Below are 17,576 nucleotides of genomic sequence, written 5' to 3'. Positions count from 1 at the left end.
TAAAAAGTCTGAAGAACGGAGTTTGCTTAAGACAGCATAGAACATGAAGGATTTGTGCCTTAGGTGGACAGATTGTGTTGTATTTTACTGTAGAAGACACTTCTTGTGATCTAGTAACAGAGAGCAAATCATAATAATAGTGGTGATGAAACCAACTACCTACTACTCTGAGAGAGTGACGAATTTTCAGTTCAGTAAACAGAGGCTGAGAGGGAAAATTGAGTGGAAAGTGTGAAGGCTGGACCAGAGCTCATGCTGGACCATGAAAAGAGAGAGCTGGGTGAGGCTAATAATATCTATCCACTCGTCTCTCCTAGCAGTGTCCTAAGTAAGGGCCATGGACTATGGAAAATGGGACATTTTGCTGTATAGACAGTTGGCCTTAATCTGCCTACACTGCATCAGTCCTAAAAATAGCCCTGAGTGTGACCAGGAAAAGAGTCTTTCCCATGATTTACTTATCTTTCTAAAATGTGTTACTTTAATCTTTTTGTTAGAAGAAGCTGGGCTCTGGCAGATAAATGACCCATCTGGAAGAAGCGTGAGGATTAAGGTCTTTGATTTGAATTTGTCTATCAAGGTCCAAAATTCCTTTCCAGACTTAATTTATGTTCTAATCTTTGTGTGCAATTTCAAGGAGTCCTCCAGCATTTTCTCTCTTCAACCTATGAATCTTACATCTAGGAGACGAAAAGTAAAATACAATAGAAAAATGTGTTATGCCAACATCAGACATTAGAAATGCTAAGCAGGAGGTGACATTGTTAGTGGGATTTGCAGAAACTATGCAGGTTAGCTTTGAAAGGGTAAGAAAAGCCAAATGCATGCAAATATCTTCAAAGCAGTTTAACACTGGGAAATTCTGCCTTGGAAGACAGATGGTCCACATGTATCATCGCACAGCTGAGATGGGAGAACTGGACAATGTGCCTGCCAGTTAGCATGGGCACCAACCACGTTCTGTCGTGCCAAATGCCAATTAGGCAGGATCTGGCTCTCATATGTTTGGATGTCACTGGGATTAGGTGGATGAAAAACCATTCATCATCATCCAAGCCTCACTCTCTGTGTAATGATAGCAGAGGTCGCTGGAACACTTCCTGCCCAAGGGCTTAACACCCTTAAATCACTTCCAAGCTCAGCAGTGAGATGCCATTCCTTGGCTTATGTTTATTCCTGGTGTTCTGACCCTTGAGGATTCTGCTAGCTCCTCTGAGGGAAAGAATTACAGATGGCATTTATATGGCTCACCCATTTCTATTTGCCTGCTTTCAGAAATGATCATTAAATGTTCCTCTTTTATGTTTCTCTGCTTAGGCATGGATTTTCCTATAACATATATTAACTACCTTGGTTTCTATATAATAGATGAACATTTCTGGCTTTTAAAATTTTCATCCAGAGTTTCCAATTTTGTATTTAATGTGTTCTACACATGTTCTCATGCATTATTATTTGGTATTAAATTGAAAGAATCATCCATTCTATGCATTGTAGACTGTAAAACCTGCCCTATACCCTGGACAAATACAAGCTCAGGCACGGCATGATGATGTTCACTGAATGCTTATTTGCTCTGCCTTAAGAGTCTCCCCATAGGAAGGAGTACTGAGGGGAGAGATGGAGTAAGGATAGGAGAAGATGAAGGGGAGGAGAAGCTAGGTGATTAGAGAGAGAAAGAGAGAAAGAGAGGGGGGTATGGAGGCAGATGTTCACGTGTCTCCACCAGTCAAAGATAGTTGATATATCTAGGTTGGGTATTGGGTTACACTTCTGATGGAGCATTACCAACATCGAGCATTTGATTAACATTTAAAAAATGTATAAAAGCAAAAAGGAAAAGGGAGCATAGGATAGGGGTTTTCTAGGGAGGGGAAATGGGCAAAATGGGCATCTGAAATGTAAATAAAATATAAAAGAAAAAAAAAAAAAGAGTCTCCCCATAGGTCAGTCCCTGTCCCTGCTGCCAGAGCTCTCTGTGGCTCTGCGGTTTTCTCAGTTTTTTTAAGTTGTATTTGTTGATATGGTTGGTGTGAAAATTCTTAATGATGACACCTAACGTTGATTCAGCACTTTCCCTTCTACAGAGCATTCTCACATTTGTGAATTTATTTACTCCTCCTGGGTCTGTCTGACATGTCAAAGAAGATTTTGCTATTTAATTTGACAGATAAACTTTGACTTAAAGAAGACTTAACCACTTATTTAAATTGACATGGAGAGATAAAGACAGTCTAGATTGGGCCTTTTGTTTAGGAGCTAGTTGGCTCACACTTGTAAGCTCAGTGCCTGGGAGGTGGAGGCATTATATACTTGTATCATTAGGTTCAGGTAGAAAAATTCTTTTAAACTACTGCAATCAGGGTGAACATTTGTTTTGCTGGTAGGGAGACTGTAGTAGGAGATAACAATGTCTAGGAGAAAATATGATTGAACTTCAGTTTGTATCTCTCTGCTTGATACCTTACTTGGGAGTCTCAGGAAGTTTGGACATCCCTAGAGCATCCTCAAACACAGTGGATGATGGATGCCCCACATACTAACATAATGTTTGTCCAGTCCTGAGTTCTGCTTTTGCATAGTGAAAACAGTCTTCTGTGACTGCCTTTTCCTCTTTGTTGTCAGTCCTGTGGCCTTCCTACTGCTTCCAAGGATTATATCTCAAGTGTTTTTGAACTCTAATTTCTTTTTTTCAGAATTAGTTCCTAAGGGGATATGGAAAAAGGAGATATAGCAACATGACTATCCAACATCTTTGTTTCATTTTCTACACATTAGCTGCAGTATTAGTTAATACAGTTGATTTTATCTATTGTCCAAAATTAAGGTTTGTTCCCAAGCCTGGAGATACACACAGACACACACACACAGACACATAGACACACACAGACAGACACACAGATACACACACACACACACACACACAGATACACACACACAGATACACACACACATACACACACACACACACACACACACACACACACACACACACACACACACACACACACACACAAAACTGGAGTTCTAGAGACTGCAAGGGTTCAGAGTTAAGACCAAGCTCTCAGAATTGCTGAAGTCCCTTAATGAAATCCCCAGTCACCTCTGACTTCCATTTGGTAACCATCTAGTTCCTCAGTTTTGTGTTCATATGGGCCATCCAGTCTTGTTTCCTTGTGATCATGTGTCTTAGTTAGGGTTTTACTGCTGTGAACAGACACCATGACCTAGGCAACTCTTATAAGGACAACACTTAATTGCAGCTGGCTTAAAGGTTCAGAGGATCAGTTCATTATCAACAAGGTGGGAGCATGGTAGTGTCCAGACAGGCATGGTGCAGGAGGAGCTGAGAGTTCTACCTCTTCATCTGAAGGCTTCTAGAAGACTGAATCTCATTTGATAAGGAGGAGAAGGGTCTTATTGTCCACCTCCACAGTGATACATTTCCTCCTAATAGTGCCACTACCTCGGCCAAGCATATACAAACCACCATATTATGACTTGTCTGTTCCATACATTCAACATGTCTTCCTCTTAATTGGTGTGAAGGACACTCTGGGGGTTGCAGTGCTGGGGATCAACTGCCTGTGGCTTAGCACAGGTCAACTTGCCTACCTGTTCTTGCTGAACAGTGAAAACCGCACCTTCTATATACAGCTGAAATAGAGTCCCTTCCATCTACAGCTGGAAGGTGGGAGGTGTAACTGCAGTGACTGTCATTATCATGATGGTAAGTTTCATGGAAGGACAAAAGGCGATTTTCATAGTTTCAATACTTCACATATGAAATGGCAGGGCATCTTGGGAAAGTTTTTGTGATGAGGGAAGAAGCCAGAAGACACAGTGTACAGTAGGTGTCTTGGCCTACCAAGCAGCCCTCTTTTCCCTTTAGGATGCCATTTGTCTTTGCCTTTCACTATTTTTACATTTCCTGTGTGGCTATTTTCTGAACAAAAGGAATGTTCCTTGTGACAAGACAAGGCTACGAGTTTCTGGCTAGAGTCTAGCTGCTGAGCAAATACTGAGGTCATCAAAGAAAGGCCAGAGGAGGAAAACACATGCTTCCTGGGCTAGGCTTCTGCTTCCCCTCTTAGTCCAGCCCTTCTGGGAATGAAGGAAAAGCAATAAGAGAAGGAAGGTGCTGGAAGTTACCTCATCTACTAGGCAGCAGCAGGCATGCCATGGATATTCCAGGAAAAGAAGAGGCTTAGTTCCTTTATTTGTTTTTTTCCCTCTTTCTTAGCCCATTTCAAATACTTCAGAGAGGTCTATAAAGATAAGAGTCTCAGAGTGAAGCACAGTCTTCAATGAACACAGGAAGGACAGTGCTATTCTTCTCTAACCTTCCACAGGGGCTAGAAAGTCAATAGATGGAATTTAAGCAGAATTCTAATCAATACAATGCTAGAGCAGCTTTCAGCAGCTTCTTTGGTGCAGTAAATTAAGGCATGGAAGAATTAGCTAAGGCATATAGTTTTCGTTTAACTTTGTCTTTGGAGAACATGGCTTTGTTCCTTCATTTTAGTTATTTCATTCCCTCAGGTGCTGCGTGGGTAATCTATGCACACACCTTAATTGTGAGGCCGATCTTTAAACCCGGTCAATATTTCCTTCAGATGAGCAGTTTTACAACTGAACATCTTGTATCTCCTGGGGTTTGAGCCACAGCGCCTGCAGGAGCAGGCAGCGGACTGCAGAAGAAACAAGGGGAAGGGAGGGCTGTCACCACCTAGGTCTAGGACACGCTAGCTTCTTCTCTTGTAATCTTAACAGTGCTTTTGGCAGTTTTATTCCCACTACACACTGGTTTTCTTGTAATACTTTGTTAGACGAAACCCAGACAAAGTAGTGCTCTGTCTGGCGAGGGCAAAATTGAGAACCATGGCTGTAGACACCATGTTGACACACAATGTCAGCACTATATCTCTTTTCTAAGAATTGCTGTGGGGGGGCCCATGTGGGACTCCAGAGCAGCTGAGGGCAAGAAAGAGTCTAGAAGGAGCCTTAGTCACAGTAGAGTGTCTTTCTTACCTTCTCCCTTTGGTGATCTGAGAGTTAAGTGCTAAATGGCCAAGTCTCTCAAAGACAAGAATCCCTGGTGCAAGCATCACAAATAGTAACAAGGAAGATTCTGCGAGAAGGTAGGGCATACACTTCAGGGTAGGGCATGCACTTCAGGGTCCGGCTACAGTTCTCAGGGATTTTTGGATGTCTATGGATGGACTGAGAAAACGTTTTGGAGTGTTAACAGAGGATGTTGCTGGCTGGAATTGGACAGTGTGTTCCAAGGGAAATGAGAGGAACACCCATGTCACGAAACTGTAGTGTCATCCCATTTCACAGGGGAACAACCCAAGAACCAAGCAAGGAGGGCTTCCTTCATGGAGTTTACTTGCTAACGTTTGTCATGATGCCAGACATTTTCCTAAACTCCAACAAGACATTTGATATTTTAAGTATGCACGTGGCAATAGTAATAGTAACAACAGCAACAGCAACAACAAATTTTTGGGATAGTGTTTCAAATAGACCCTCTAAATCCATAGATGACCCTGAACTCTCTATCCTCTGTTTCTATTTTCCAAGTACTGGGATTACAAGAGTGTACCACTATTCTTGATTTATGTGGTGCTGAGAGGAAATCCAGGACTTTGTGAATGATGGGCTAGCACTCTACGAACTGGTATTACATCCCTAGCCTACCATTAACTTTTATAAGTTCTATCTAGAAAAGGAGATACAGTGACAGAGAAATATAACTTTAAACTCTATATGGAAAACAGTAATACTAAAGTAAAAATCAAGTGAAAGTTCTAGGTCATGAGCCATGTACAAATCCTTATGTTTATAACTTAATTATAATTCTAAATAAATGTTTATGAAAAATATTAATTCAGAAATAAACATTTGGTCTCAACATGTTATTTTTTTTAGGTTTTATGACTAAGTGATTATAACATATATCTTGCTACATGCAATTATGTCTGTCAAGGACTATAACAGTGATTTCAACTGTAGCCATTATGTTTAGGACATAAATGATCAAGTAAAAATTGCTAACATCTTATTAATAGTTCAGTCAACTCTATTTAGTGGGTGATGATACACAAACGCTTGTCACACACATCTTACTTAGCTCTTTGAACAAATCTTTTATGGAATCATTTCAAAAATTAGAAGATATGGAAGAGGTGTTGATCAAAAGGTTAAAGTGGCTTAATGTATGATGACTAGATTTGATCTTTGACTCAGTTCTAGTGGGACATATTGGTGGGGTATATTAATTACTTTCCTGTGACAAGATTACCTCTCATAGGTAACTTTAATGAAGAAAGATTTATTTTGGTTCACCTTCAGTTCATCAATGGGGAAAGCATGGTAGAAATGTCCAATTAAGTGGTGATAAAAGCTTGTGCTTGATCACATTGTCACCAAGAGCTTGATCACATTGTGGGACACCAAGAAGCAGATAGAGTATGGCAGGAAGCAGGAGATGACATGATCTTTAAAGGGTGACCTCCAATGGTCCACTTCCTCTACCCAGCCCTAACTCTTAAAGATTCCTCAGCCTCATAAAATAATGCCACTATCTGGGAACAGACATCCAAAATAGGAGACTGACTAACACATTAAGACTCAAACTATAACATAGATTTTATTATAATGTTTTATTTGTCTGGCAACCATCCCTTCTTTGTCTAGTGAGCTTAACTCATTTGAGGACTTTCTCATCCATTATTAAGTCACGTGGTATGTGGTTCAGATAGATGATCCTGCAATGACCCTAGGGAGACCCAGGTGACTCAATGTGTCAAGTGATTTTATTTCATCTTCCAGGACAGTGATTTTTTCTTTTTAAAACTCACATGTGGCCTTGAGTGACCTAGAGTAAGCCCAGGATTCTGACACTTTGATGGAGCCATGAGAGAAAATAATTTCTTTATATAGGAATACCTTGGTTAGCAGGCCTGGAGCTTTGGTAGCTATCATGTTACTTCAGAGAATCTGCTAAAGAACTTCAGGGAATACAGAGAAAATGATGAGAGACAGGGAAAGATATAAAAAAAATATTGCATATTATATATTTGTGAATAGAATTTGATGTTTTTGTTATTGTCTTTTTAAAGTTACTTGACAGTTTTATATGTGTATATACTGAATATTTGGTTATTTTTATCCCCTCTACCATTAGCCTTGGTTTTTACCTCTTTCCCCACTTAAGCTCTACTTCCTGAAGTGAGGCCTCCTCTTTGATGCCTTTTTGTTCTGTGTGCCTCACTGGGTTAACTTTGGTTGCTTGTATGACATGGTGGGGGTTTCTTACTAGACAATGGGCAACTTATTGGTAGTTAGAAGACTGAAGGATACAACGCCTGCTCCCAGGACCCATTCACCTCAACAATGTGATATTTTGATATGTAGATGGATTGCAGGATGATGAACTCAAATAAATCAATGGACCCATTGTCTCATGTACTTATTTCTATGTTTCACAACTTGAAAACCTTTTCTTCTAGCTATTTTAAAACACTGCATTATCATTTATTATGGCCACCAGCACATCACTATCGCTTACTTTTTCTAAGTATATCTTGTCAACCTCTGATCCGCATGCCTCCTCTTCACTCTTTCCCAGCTCACGGATCTATGACTGCACCCTCTGCTTCCATTTGCCACTTTATAGATTGTTTTCCTGAGTGAAATCATGCAGCACTGGAGGAATGACAAGTCTCAATCACATCAATTGAGCTCTTGGCTTCACATGCTCAAAGCCACTGCAACCTAGGCTCTTGGCTTGTTGGATAAGCACACGCATTTCTGTGTTTCAGTCCACTTTACATTTCTGTTGCTTTCCAATGAAGGAGCATGATCTCATGTGCAACGCTCAGAATCCGGTCACATTACTTTCTCCCTGGCATCAATAATGTTCCACTATAGTTGGACTATGTTGGGATCTAAAATAAATCAATATTGCAAACACAATTTAGTTATTCCTCCTGATACAGGCATGTTACCTTGTTTCTACTTTGTGGAAAATGCTTGGTGTACCTGAACTTGTAATGCTTTGCTTAAAACCAAAATGTTGTCCATCATAATTCTGAGTTTAATTCAACTCTTAAACCATTAATTCCCTAGTTACTGAACAAACACTAGAGATAATTACATACCTTCAGTTTTACAATTTAATGGCAACAAAACATATAGTACATATAAGATCTAGTACATATAAATATATATTACAGTCTATAAGTAATTTATGAGGGGGACTTGGTGATCAAGACGAGTGGAGCTTAAAGCACCTGCTAATACTGTATTCTGCTATATCAGTTTAATTATTCAATACATACACACTAATGTACACACTCACATATGCTCTTTACAAAGGAGTAGGAGGAGAAACAAACTCAACTGTTTTATTTCAGTTTTGCAGTTTAAGGGAAAAATGGCTTTCATTCATGGATATCCATTGAGTCCTGAGGTCTGCATTCTATTATCAAAAGCACCAATATAACTGTCTTATTTTTATGCTAATTTTAACTCACCGGTTTTTTTTCTAAAGAGTTTAAGTGATTAAAAAGACATTAGTCTTCAATCCAAAACTTCCATGAACATCTTGTTCAGGAGAGGCAAAGTCACCCTGTATTCCCTAGTCAAGCAGACTTAGATCTGCATTCAGACAATTAGGTGAGGAAGAAGCTTTTGGTGCCTGGGGCAGGGACATTTCTAAATACATGACATTACATTAAAAAAAAAGAAAAGACAAAACTCCCTTCAGAATGGTATTTTCTAGTACAAGATTCCAATCCTCTCTTTGTGGAAATCAAGGCTTAGAATGCACAGAAACTGTTGGATTATTTGTCATGGATAAATGCATCTCTCCAAGCAGAGATGTCAGAGTGGACATATGGCCAACAGGCTAGCTATAGTTGGGTAACATGGCACCAAAGGCCATTCTATTCTGAATACTTTACACTTCCCTTTTGTCATATTTTTCAGACAGTGTGTATGTATATGGGTTTGCTGCAGACTTCTGGCCACATTAAGTTTTTTCATTTAATTTTTGTCCTCTATTTAAATTTTAAACCATTCACTCATATATCAGTGTCTTGCTCAGCCACCCTCAGATAAGCTTCCTTCTGCAGTAGATGGGAACAAATCCAGAGACCCACAGCAAGATATTATGCAGAAAATGAGAGACCTTGGACACTCAGCGGTAAATGGGATATGTCCATCAAATCCTTCCCCGAAGGGTTCAGGAAGCCATTTGGAGGAGGAGGAGGCAGAAAGAGTATTAGAGGCCAGAGGGAATGGAGAACACCAAGAAAATAAGGCCCTCTAAATTAACATCATAGATGCACATACAAACTCACAGAGACTAGGTCAGCAGGTACAGGACCTGCACAGGTCTGTACCGGATGGGGGTCCTTAAGATGAAAGGAGAAGTTTACATAATCTACCATCTCTAACCCAATGGAAATTGAGTTTTCTTCCAAGGGAGTTTTGGTAGGAATACAAACCACTCTTAAGAGACAGTCTCATGCCCTGCAGTAGTGACCAACAGAAAATGAATACAGGGGCATCTCTGGAGTTTCTCTGTCTCATAATGCAGTGTCATGGCTTTTTAATTTTTCTGTCTCTTTTATTAAAAATATAATTTAATGTTGTTTTTATTAATTTATTGTTTTTACAGTATAGATCATTTGCATATATATTACAGCTTCCAGTTTTATGGAGTTTCTGAATATGTGACTGAGTGTGTTTATCTGCATCTGTGCCTTTCCTTAAGAACTTTTATTTTCTGTTTGTTTGCTTTGTCTTATTCTGAGTTTTAAAAAAAATCCTACTATATTTTACTTATTTTGTTATTATCCCTTAAATTTCTGTTTGCTTTTTAAGGAGAGACAGAAAGGGTATGGATCAGGATGAACTTGGAGGAGTAAAGGGAGGGGGGCACTCAGAAAATAGAAGGGGGAAAACCTATTTTCAATAAAAGAAAAACACATATTTCTTAAAAATCAGAGTTTATGTATATTTCTAACATATATTTTCTACATTCACAATTATATGTTTCTTATGCCTCACACTAAAATCATACCTTGTGATTTTAAGGGTATAAAAGGAAAATAGATGTTTCCTTCTGAAATAAGTCAGACCAAGTTTGTCAGTCAATATTGAGCTTAACACCAACTTAATTGATTCTTGGGCACACCTGAGGAAATATTCAAAATGGCAGCAGCAGGAGAAAACAAACTATGACATCTTATCAGGCTCTGGTATTTATTTTCTCACGTCTTCATTGATAAAAATACAAGAACCACCTGACTTAAAGTTACAATTGGTTACACTAAGAGCATGCATTTATTAAATCTTGAGTAAGCAATTTGACTACAAAGTCTTTGCTTTGCATTCTGGAAAGTGTTCATGTGTGTTTAAATATTTATTTACTCATTCATTTATTATTTGGGTTAGTGCTGGGTCTCAGGGTTTTCTTCCCATGAGGCGGTGCTCTACCACTAAGCTGCATGCCTAGCACTCATGTGCATTGCTAAAGTCACATGACTGAAAAAAAACCAATTTCCTTGGCGCTCTGAACCAGCCAAGTACATTCAAGTAAACCATGGCTTTCTGAAATTGAACTAGGTTAACTGTGAATCATACTTACCTAATAAAGAGGAGACAAAATGGTTTTTGTTTGTTTGTTTTTCAAGAAATTTCAAAGTCACACACAACAGGTTAGGAACTGCAAACTCTAAGTTAATAACATTGATTTTCATTGTCTAACATAATATTTCAGATGTTTAGTTTCTTTCTTTTCCTTTTCTTTGTTTATTTTTTTAGACAGTCTTTCTATGTTGCCCTAGCCATCCTGGAACTCACAGAGATCTGTTTGCCTCTCCCTCCCGAGTGCTGGGTTTAAAGGTGTCCAACACCATGCCTGGCCTCAACCTTTTAGTTTCGAAAGTACTGCAGTTTCTCCACAATACAGATAAATCTCAAAATCCTTCTCCTATTGACTACGAAACTAAAGTGAATAAACAAGAAAAAAAATCTAGTCTTTGTTCCCATAAGCTGTGGCAGTAGCACACAAAACGCCTTCAAATATAACAGCTCATGATCAACGTTGTTTTCTCACTCAAGTGGCTGGATTAAGAAATAGATTAAAAAAAGATTTAAAAAAGATTTCCTCTGCATAGCTAATGGAAATGTAGAATAACAACTGTCTGGGCTGTTTGTCCAGACATACTTATTTGTCCTGTGATGTCTTCAGACTCAGCATGCATAACTTGGTAAGTTCTGTCTTGATTTTTCTTGGTGATAATTATATAAGGATGCTCAAGATGATTGAATGAGTGCATGAACGGACAAAAGTGTTACCCTTGATGCTCAGAAAATCTTCCATTCATTTCTGTTAAAATGAATTCAGCTCAGAGATTCCCTGGATCTTCCCTATGGGGCTCCATCTTCCAGTTTTTTACCTATCCTCAGTACCTCTCAAACCTTGGCTGCTCCGTGTAGCTTCTGCAGGCTGGGTCAGCACTATTCAGTACCTTGTTACAAATGCAGACTGAATAATCTAAATTTGGTAAGGCATTCAATGATTTTGAGACACATTAGCACTTGATAAATACATTACTTATGTTTATATCCTCCTGTTATTGAAAAGAGGAGAAACCTTTAAACACTTCTTTGTTGCTGTTTTTGCTTGTGCTTGTGTTTGTTAAGAAAGGGCTTTGCTCTATAGCTCAGGCTGGCCTTGAATTTGAGATTCTCCTGCCTCAGCTTCCCAAATGTTGGGATAACAGGTTTGGGCCCCTATGTCCAATGAGTACAGGTCTTCAATATTGAAACTTTTATGTTTTGACTGTCATCTCTTAATCTTTTCATCAATAGTTTCTTGTTTGTTTTGTTTTTAAATGCTGGCATCATGAAGAATACAGATGTATTCTTACAGATTTGAATTAGCTGGACTAGGGTCTATCGTTCTTTCCTCCAGGGTTGTGATAGCAAAGAATGGTATCTATGTCTAGGTGGAAACAAGCCATCATCACCTTCCTTAAACACCTAATTCAGTTGAGGTGGTTAGTCCTTTAGCTAATGGACCACCTCTCAGGAAGATGTGCCTATTTTAAGCCATGCTAACAAGACAGGTAGAATAATTAATATTCCAGGTGTGTCAAGAGAGAGCCATCTGCTTTTCTGAGTTCTGCTCAAAACTCTTCTGTTTTTCTTTTGGATGCTGGCCAAAGCCTAAGTATCCTTTTTCTGGCATGTTGGGTTTCCTCCATCATGGCTAACCTTTATGGTGGCTTAACTCAAACAGCATGGACCTCTTTCCCCTTAAGCTCCCAACTATGAATAAAAGAAACCCCCAAACCAAACCAGAACAACAAACAAACAAACAAAAGCCCCAACAACAAAACAAAACAAAGAAAACAAAACAAAACAAAACAAAAAACTTTTCTCTAGTTTATGAGATAAGAACCACAGAGCCACTGGCTTGAGTAGCTTTGGGGAACTGTCATGATCATAGGCACCCTGACATTCCAGTATCATTTCCAGTTTGTCCTACTTTAAGTAATAATGGTAATCTATTAGCTATTATGTATTAATCTAATACAAATCACACACTTTCACTTTACCCTTAAAATAGGAGAGTTATCAGAGGTTCTTTTGTTTGTGTGGGCTTTGAGGTTGAAGTGGGACTACTAAGGCCTCTTATAATTTGACTAGCTGACTACTGGAGAGTTGAATTTCTCACTGGGGAAAGGGTGACAGCTCTATCCAGATCCAACCAGATCTATTTATTTAGCACTTCTGTCTCATGAAGTGACAGAAGTTCATCTTCTACATCTTGGTGCTACAGGACAAACCTATCTTTCCCATGTGTTGTTACTTGTGGCTTCTGTGGAGAGATACTAATATAATCTTACTATTATGGGGAATGATGCTTTGTTGGGGCACAAATGCTTTATGGAAGTTATCAGACCTCATCTCCCAGGCTATAATAATATTGCATTCTTAAGCAGGCCTACATTATAGGTCGAGGGGGAAATAAAAGAAAGTCTAACACACAGTACCTTATTATGACCTAGAGAGCAGCTAGATGGAACACACCAGAGGAATTAAATCTTCAACATTTCAATATCCAGAGTAGACTTAACACTTGGACATCACATCACATGGGCCAGATGCTTTCTAGTGGGTGTTATTTATTTCAAACTCACAAAAGGTCAGTGAAAAACTTTCCCCCCTTCAGTTTTTCAGAAGAAGAACCTTGTGCACGGAGAGGTTAAGTGTCAGGATGACGTGCTCTGTGCTGCCTCTGGCTACTGCAGTTATTGGTTTCATGAGCAATGTCATTAGGCCACAGGGAGGCCTGCTGGTTTCACAAAAGCTTTTCCTTGTCACATTGTTATGAGCTAATCATTTTTAGAAGTCATTTTGGAATTGTTCCACCACTGAGTGTTAGCTGTTCTTGGAAAAGTCAGGAAGTTGCCCTAGCTTGAAAATAAGGAACAGGCATTAGAAAAAAAAAAAAAACAAAAAACAAAAAACAAAAAAACTTTACATATGTTTACATGGCAGCCCTGCCAATGACACAACAAACAATTGGCTTGTGACTTCCTTTCTCTGACCTCACCTGAATGGCAACAATGGAAATTATATTAATAATCAAGGCAAAATGCTTGGCCAAGAACATAGAGAGGCCAATGAAAAGTTGTCTATAAATTCCCAATTAACAGACTAAAGAAAAAAATACAATTTTGTTGTATATACAACACATAGCCCCCTTCTCTTTTGGGAGGGCTGATCCCAGAATGAGCACAATGTATGAGAAAACTCGTGCCATCCACTCTCATTTGTGGAATGTGATTGCTATTTCTGTTACTACATGAAGTTCAGTGCAACTGTGAATCTAGGTGAGTCACAGCAAAAACAAAACAAAACAAAAAAATCTCAATTCCCCCCAAGAATCTGAATTGATTGATAATGCAGAGATTATAAGAATAAGGCAGAGAATATTTCTATTTTGTTGATTCAGTTTCTCGTTTGGGGGGACTTATTATTCATTGAAACAAATAAAATATAAAACATAAATACAAACTGCTATCTGAGGACTGTGTTTTGAAGAGACTATTATGAAGTGGCATGGGTATGCAAGTGACAGAGTATCTGTCAAGCCCCGGGTTACAGAGCACTCCATTCGTGTTTTTAAGTGTGAATATTTAGGTTAATTCAAAGACTGAAGAACGGACTGAATGTGTAGCTCCCTGGCAAAACCCCTGCCTGATGTCTATAGCCCTGATTTTGATTCTCCCACACTCAAAGAGAGAAGATTGGGAGATTGGAACTATTTTGCTCTTAGTTATTCCATAAGGTGTTTATTTCTATCTTTGTGTAAATGGTTTTCTTCTGGTTTTTAATATTTATTTTTGAGAATTTTATGTCTGAGAAATATATTTATATTTATTCCTTTTACCTTCTTGGCAGATAAATGTAGGGACAAAGAAATGTACAAGCATGAAGTCTAATGAAACTGTGATAAAATAAAATAGCTCAAAACCGTGAATATGATTTGACAGTGAACACCTTTAGTTCTTATAAGGCTTCAGGAAAGACATCCCGAGTGACATAAATGGCACCTGTAGACTCAGATTCTGTGGGGATGATAAGGGTGAACTTCACCCTGGGAGTTCACAGCTAATTAGTGACTCTCCAGTGATAATTCAAATGGCAAGTGGATGGAACTAGAAAATGTCATACTGAGTGAGGTAACCCAGTCACAAAAGAACACAGATGGTATGCACTCACTGATAAGTGGATATTCTCTCAAAAGCTCAGAATACCCAAGAAAAAATTTACAGACCATATGAAGTTCAAAAACAAGGAAGACCAAAGTGTGGATACTTCGGTCCTTCTTAGAAGGTGGAACAAAATACTCAAGGGATCAAATATATAGTCAAAGTGTGAAGCAGAGACTGAAGGAAAGGCCATTCAGAGACTGCCCCACCTGGGGATCCATCCCATATACAGTCACCAAACCCAGACACTATTGTGGATGCCAGGACATGCTTGCTGACAAGAGCCTGATATAGCTGTCTCCTGAGAGGCTCTGCCAGAGCCTGACAACTACAGAGGTAGATGCTCGCAGTCAACCATTGGACTGAGCACGAGGTCCCTATTGGGGAAGTTAGAGAAAGGACTGAAGGAGCTGAAGGGTTTGCAACCCCATAGGAAGAACAACAATATCAATCAACCAGACCCCCCAGAGCTCCCAGGGACTAAACCACCAACTAAAGAATACACATGGAGGGACTCATGACTAACTGCATATATAGCAGAGGACGGCCTTGTCAGGCATCAATGGGAGGAGAGGTCCTTGGTCCTGTGAAGGCTCAATGCCCCAGTGTAAGGGAATGCCAGGGCAGGGAGGAGGGAGTGGGTGGGTGCGTGGGGGAATACCCTCATAGAAACAGGGGGAAGGGGAATGGGATAGAGAGTTTATAGGGCAGGGTGAGAAAGGGAATATACCATTTGAAATGTAAGTAAAGAAAATATCCAATAAAAAAAAACCCACAAAAACCTATAAGGCCAAATTTCAGAATATTCTTCATGTGGAAAGATTTATCAGTTAGTGTAAACTGAAACAAAATTTGATTATAGCAGACTGAATATTCTCTTTAGTTTTGGAGACTTGAAGAAAAACAAAAAACAATCAAGAAAAGAAAAACAAAACAAAATAAACTCATGGGCTACTTTACAGAACTTTCAAAAAATGACCCTAATGGAGTAACTAATTGAGTTAGTTAATTTGCTGCATGAGAAAAAAATAAATTTAATTACTGTATAAATTTGGGAGAAAAAGATGAGATATTTAAAAATATGTGGCTTTCACCATAGAGAGAACTAGCAAAGTAAATCATGAAAGTTAAAACCACCACCACCACAACCACCACCACCACCACCACCACAACAACAACAACAACAACAAACTACATCAGGCTAAAAAAACCACAGGGGAGTCCATACACAAAGGAGCTACATGATATTAAATCCCTTACATCGTGAGTGTGGCCAGTCACACAGGAAGCAGGGACTCTGCAGTGTGGTGTGGAGTGAGGCACACTACCTTTCTTGGCGAGGCTGCTGTTGGGCTCATACTTCTCAATCAATACTTGGACCTGCTCTTGCTTCAGAGGTGGGTAAAGTATTTCATTTAGCCGGGGATCTCTCTGCTTCAGGTTGATAAAATCCATCATTTGATCAACAGTAAGGTACGGCTTGCTTTTGGCACCACTAAAAGTAATGGAAACACAAGAAATCACTGTCCTTTCCACATCTTATGTGTGCATTTGGCAAACAAGAAATCAAATTGCACAGTATCTGGAAAGTCTATAATGGAATTCTGACCTTGCCCTAAACATATGCTACTTCCACTCCACTTCCAGCTCCCAAAGCCTGGTGGGTTACCACTCTTCCTAACCGTCAGCACCCAACCTAGAGAAGCATCAGATGACTAACAGCATTCCTTATCACACATAACATTTGAAGATATACTGCTGATTTATCACTTTAAACAGAAAAAAAAAAACCAATGTGCTTGAATATGTTTTTCCTTTTCATCTCACTGAAGTTACAAGTTTATAAGAGTCTATATTGCTTTTATTTGCTTGGTTTGGCTTGTGGAGACAGGGACTCACTATGTACCCCTGTTTATCCTGGTGCTTGTTACAGTCTGGACTAGCTTCAAATTCCTATTAAGCCTCCTGAGTCAGCTACTTTCAGGTAATAATAATAATAATAATAATAATAATAATAATAATAATAATAATAACAATTTGTACTATTATGTAGAGCTAAACAAGTAATCTTGTTTTATCCTCAAAATAACGTGCTTTTATTGGATAGTGTTATTCAAATGCCCATTTCAATTTAATTGGTACCCATGACAATTCAATGGTATAAGTATTGTGGCTACTCAGTAAGTGTTTTCTGGTGATGAAATCACAAAGCAAAGGTGTTCAGTGTGTAAAGTAACACTCAGCAGTGGGACTTGTCTGTCTGCCAGTTATATCCTTTATCAACTTTGGGTTGAATTTTTGCCATTAGGTAGATTTTGCTATATCAAAAAAGATAAATTGTGCTTCCATTTAATTGTTTCTTCTCTCTTTTCACTTCTGTGTCTCTTTAAGAAGCAAAACTTAGGGGCTAGAGAGATGGCACAGCACTTAAGGACGCTTATTCTTCCAAAGGACCCAGATTCAGTTCCCAGCACCCACATGGTGGCTTATGACAGTGTGTAACTTGTTTTAGGGAATCCATCTCTCCTGGCCTCTAAGAGAACTAGGCATACACACAGTACATAGATATCCATGTAGGCAAAGCAGTCATATATATTAAATACAAATACATCTAAAAAGCAAAGTTTATAAAAGTTTGTAATTCCTAGAATCAGAGAAAGTTATATGTCGTATGTGAGGGTGCTTAGCAAGCTAAACTTCTCTATACTGATACCATTGACAGGAATACAATTCACAGTGTTCAGTCAGGACTCATTGTGGTACATGAATCTT

General features: G+C 38.9%; 1 protein-coding gene across 1 annotated transcript in view; it reads right to left on the bottom strand.

Moving 5' to 3' along the window:
• Positions 1-17,576, bottom strand: part of Plcb1 (phospholipase C beta 1) — a 664,193-nt gene that overhangs the window by 183,096 nt on the left and 463,521 nt on the right. The window contains 1 exon segment of the mRNA XM_076929813.1: positions 16,133-16,299. Within this exon segment, the coding sequence (XP_076785928.1) occupies positions 16,133-16,299 (167 nt within the window).

This window comes from Arvicanthis niloticus, chromosome 2, assembly GCF_011762505.2.
Source record: "Arvicanthis niloticus isolate mArvNil1 chromosome 2, mArvNil1.pat.X, whole genome shotgun sequence".
Classification (NCBI taxonomy): domain Eukaryota; kingdom Metazoa; phylum Chordata; class Mammalia; order Rodentia; family Muridae; genus Arvicanthis; species Arvicanthis niloticus.
The sequence above is the reverse complement of the archived record's forward strand: the minus strand, read 5'-3'. Positions and strand labels throughout refer to the sequence as shown.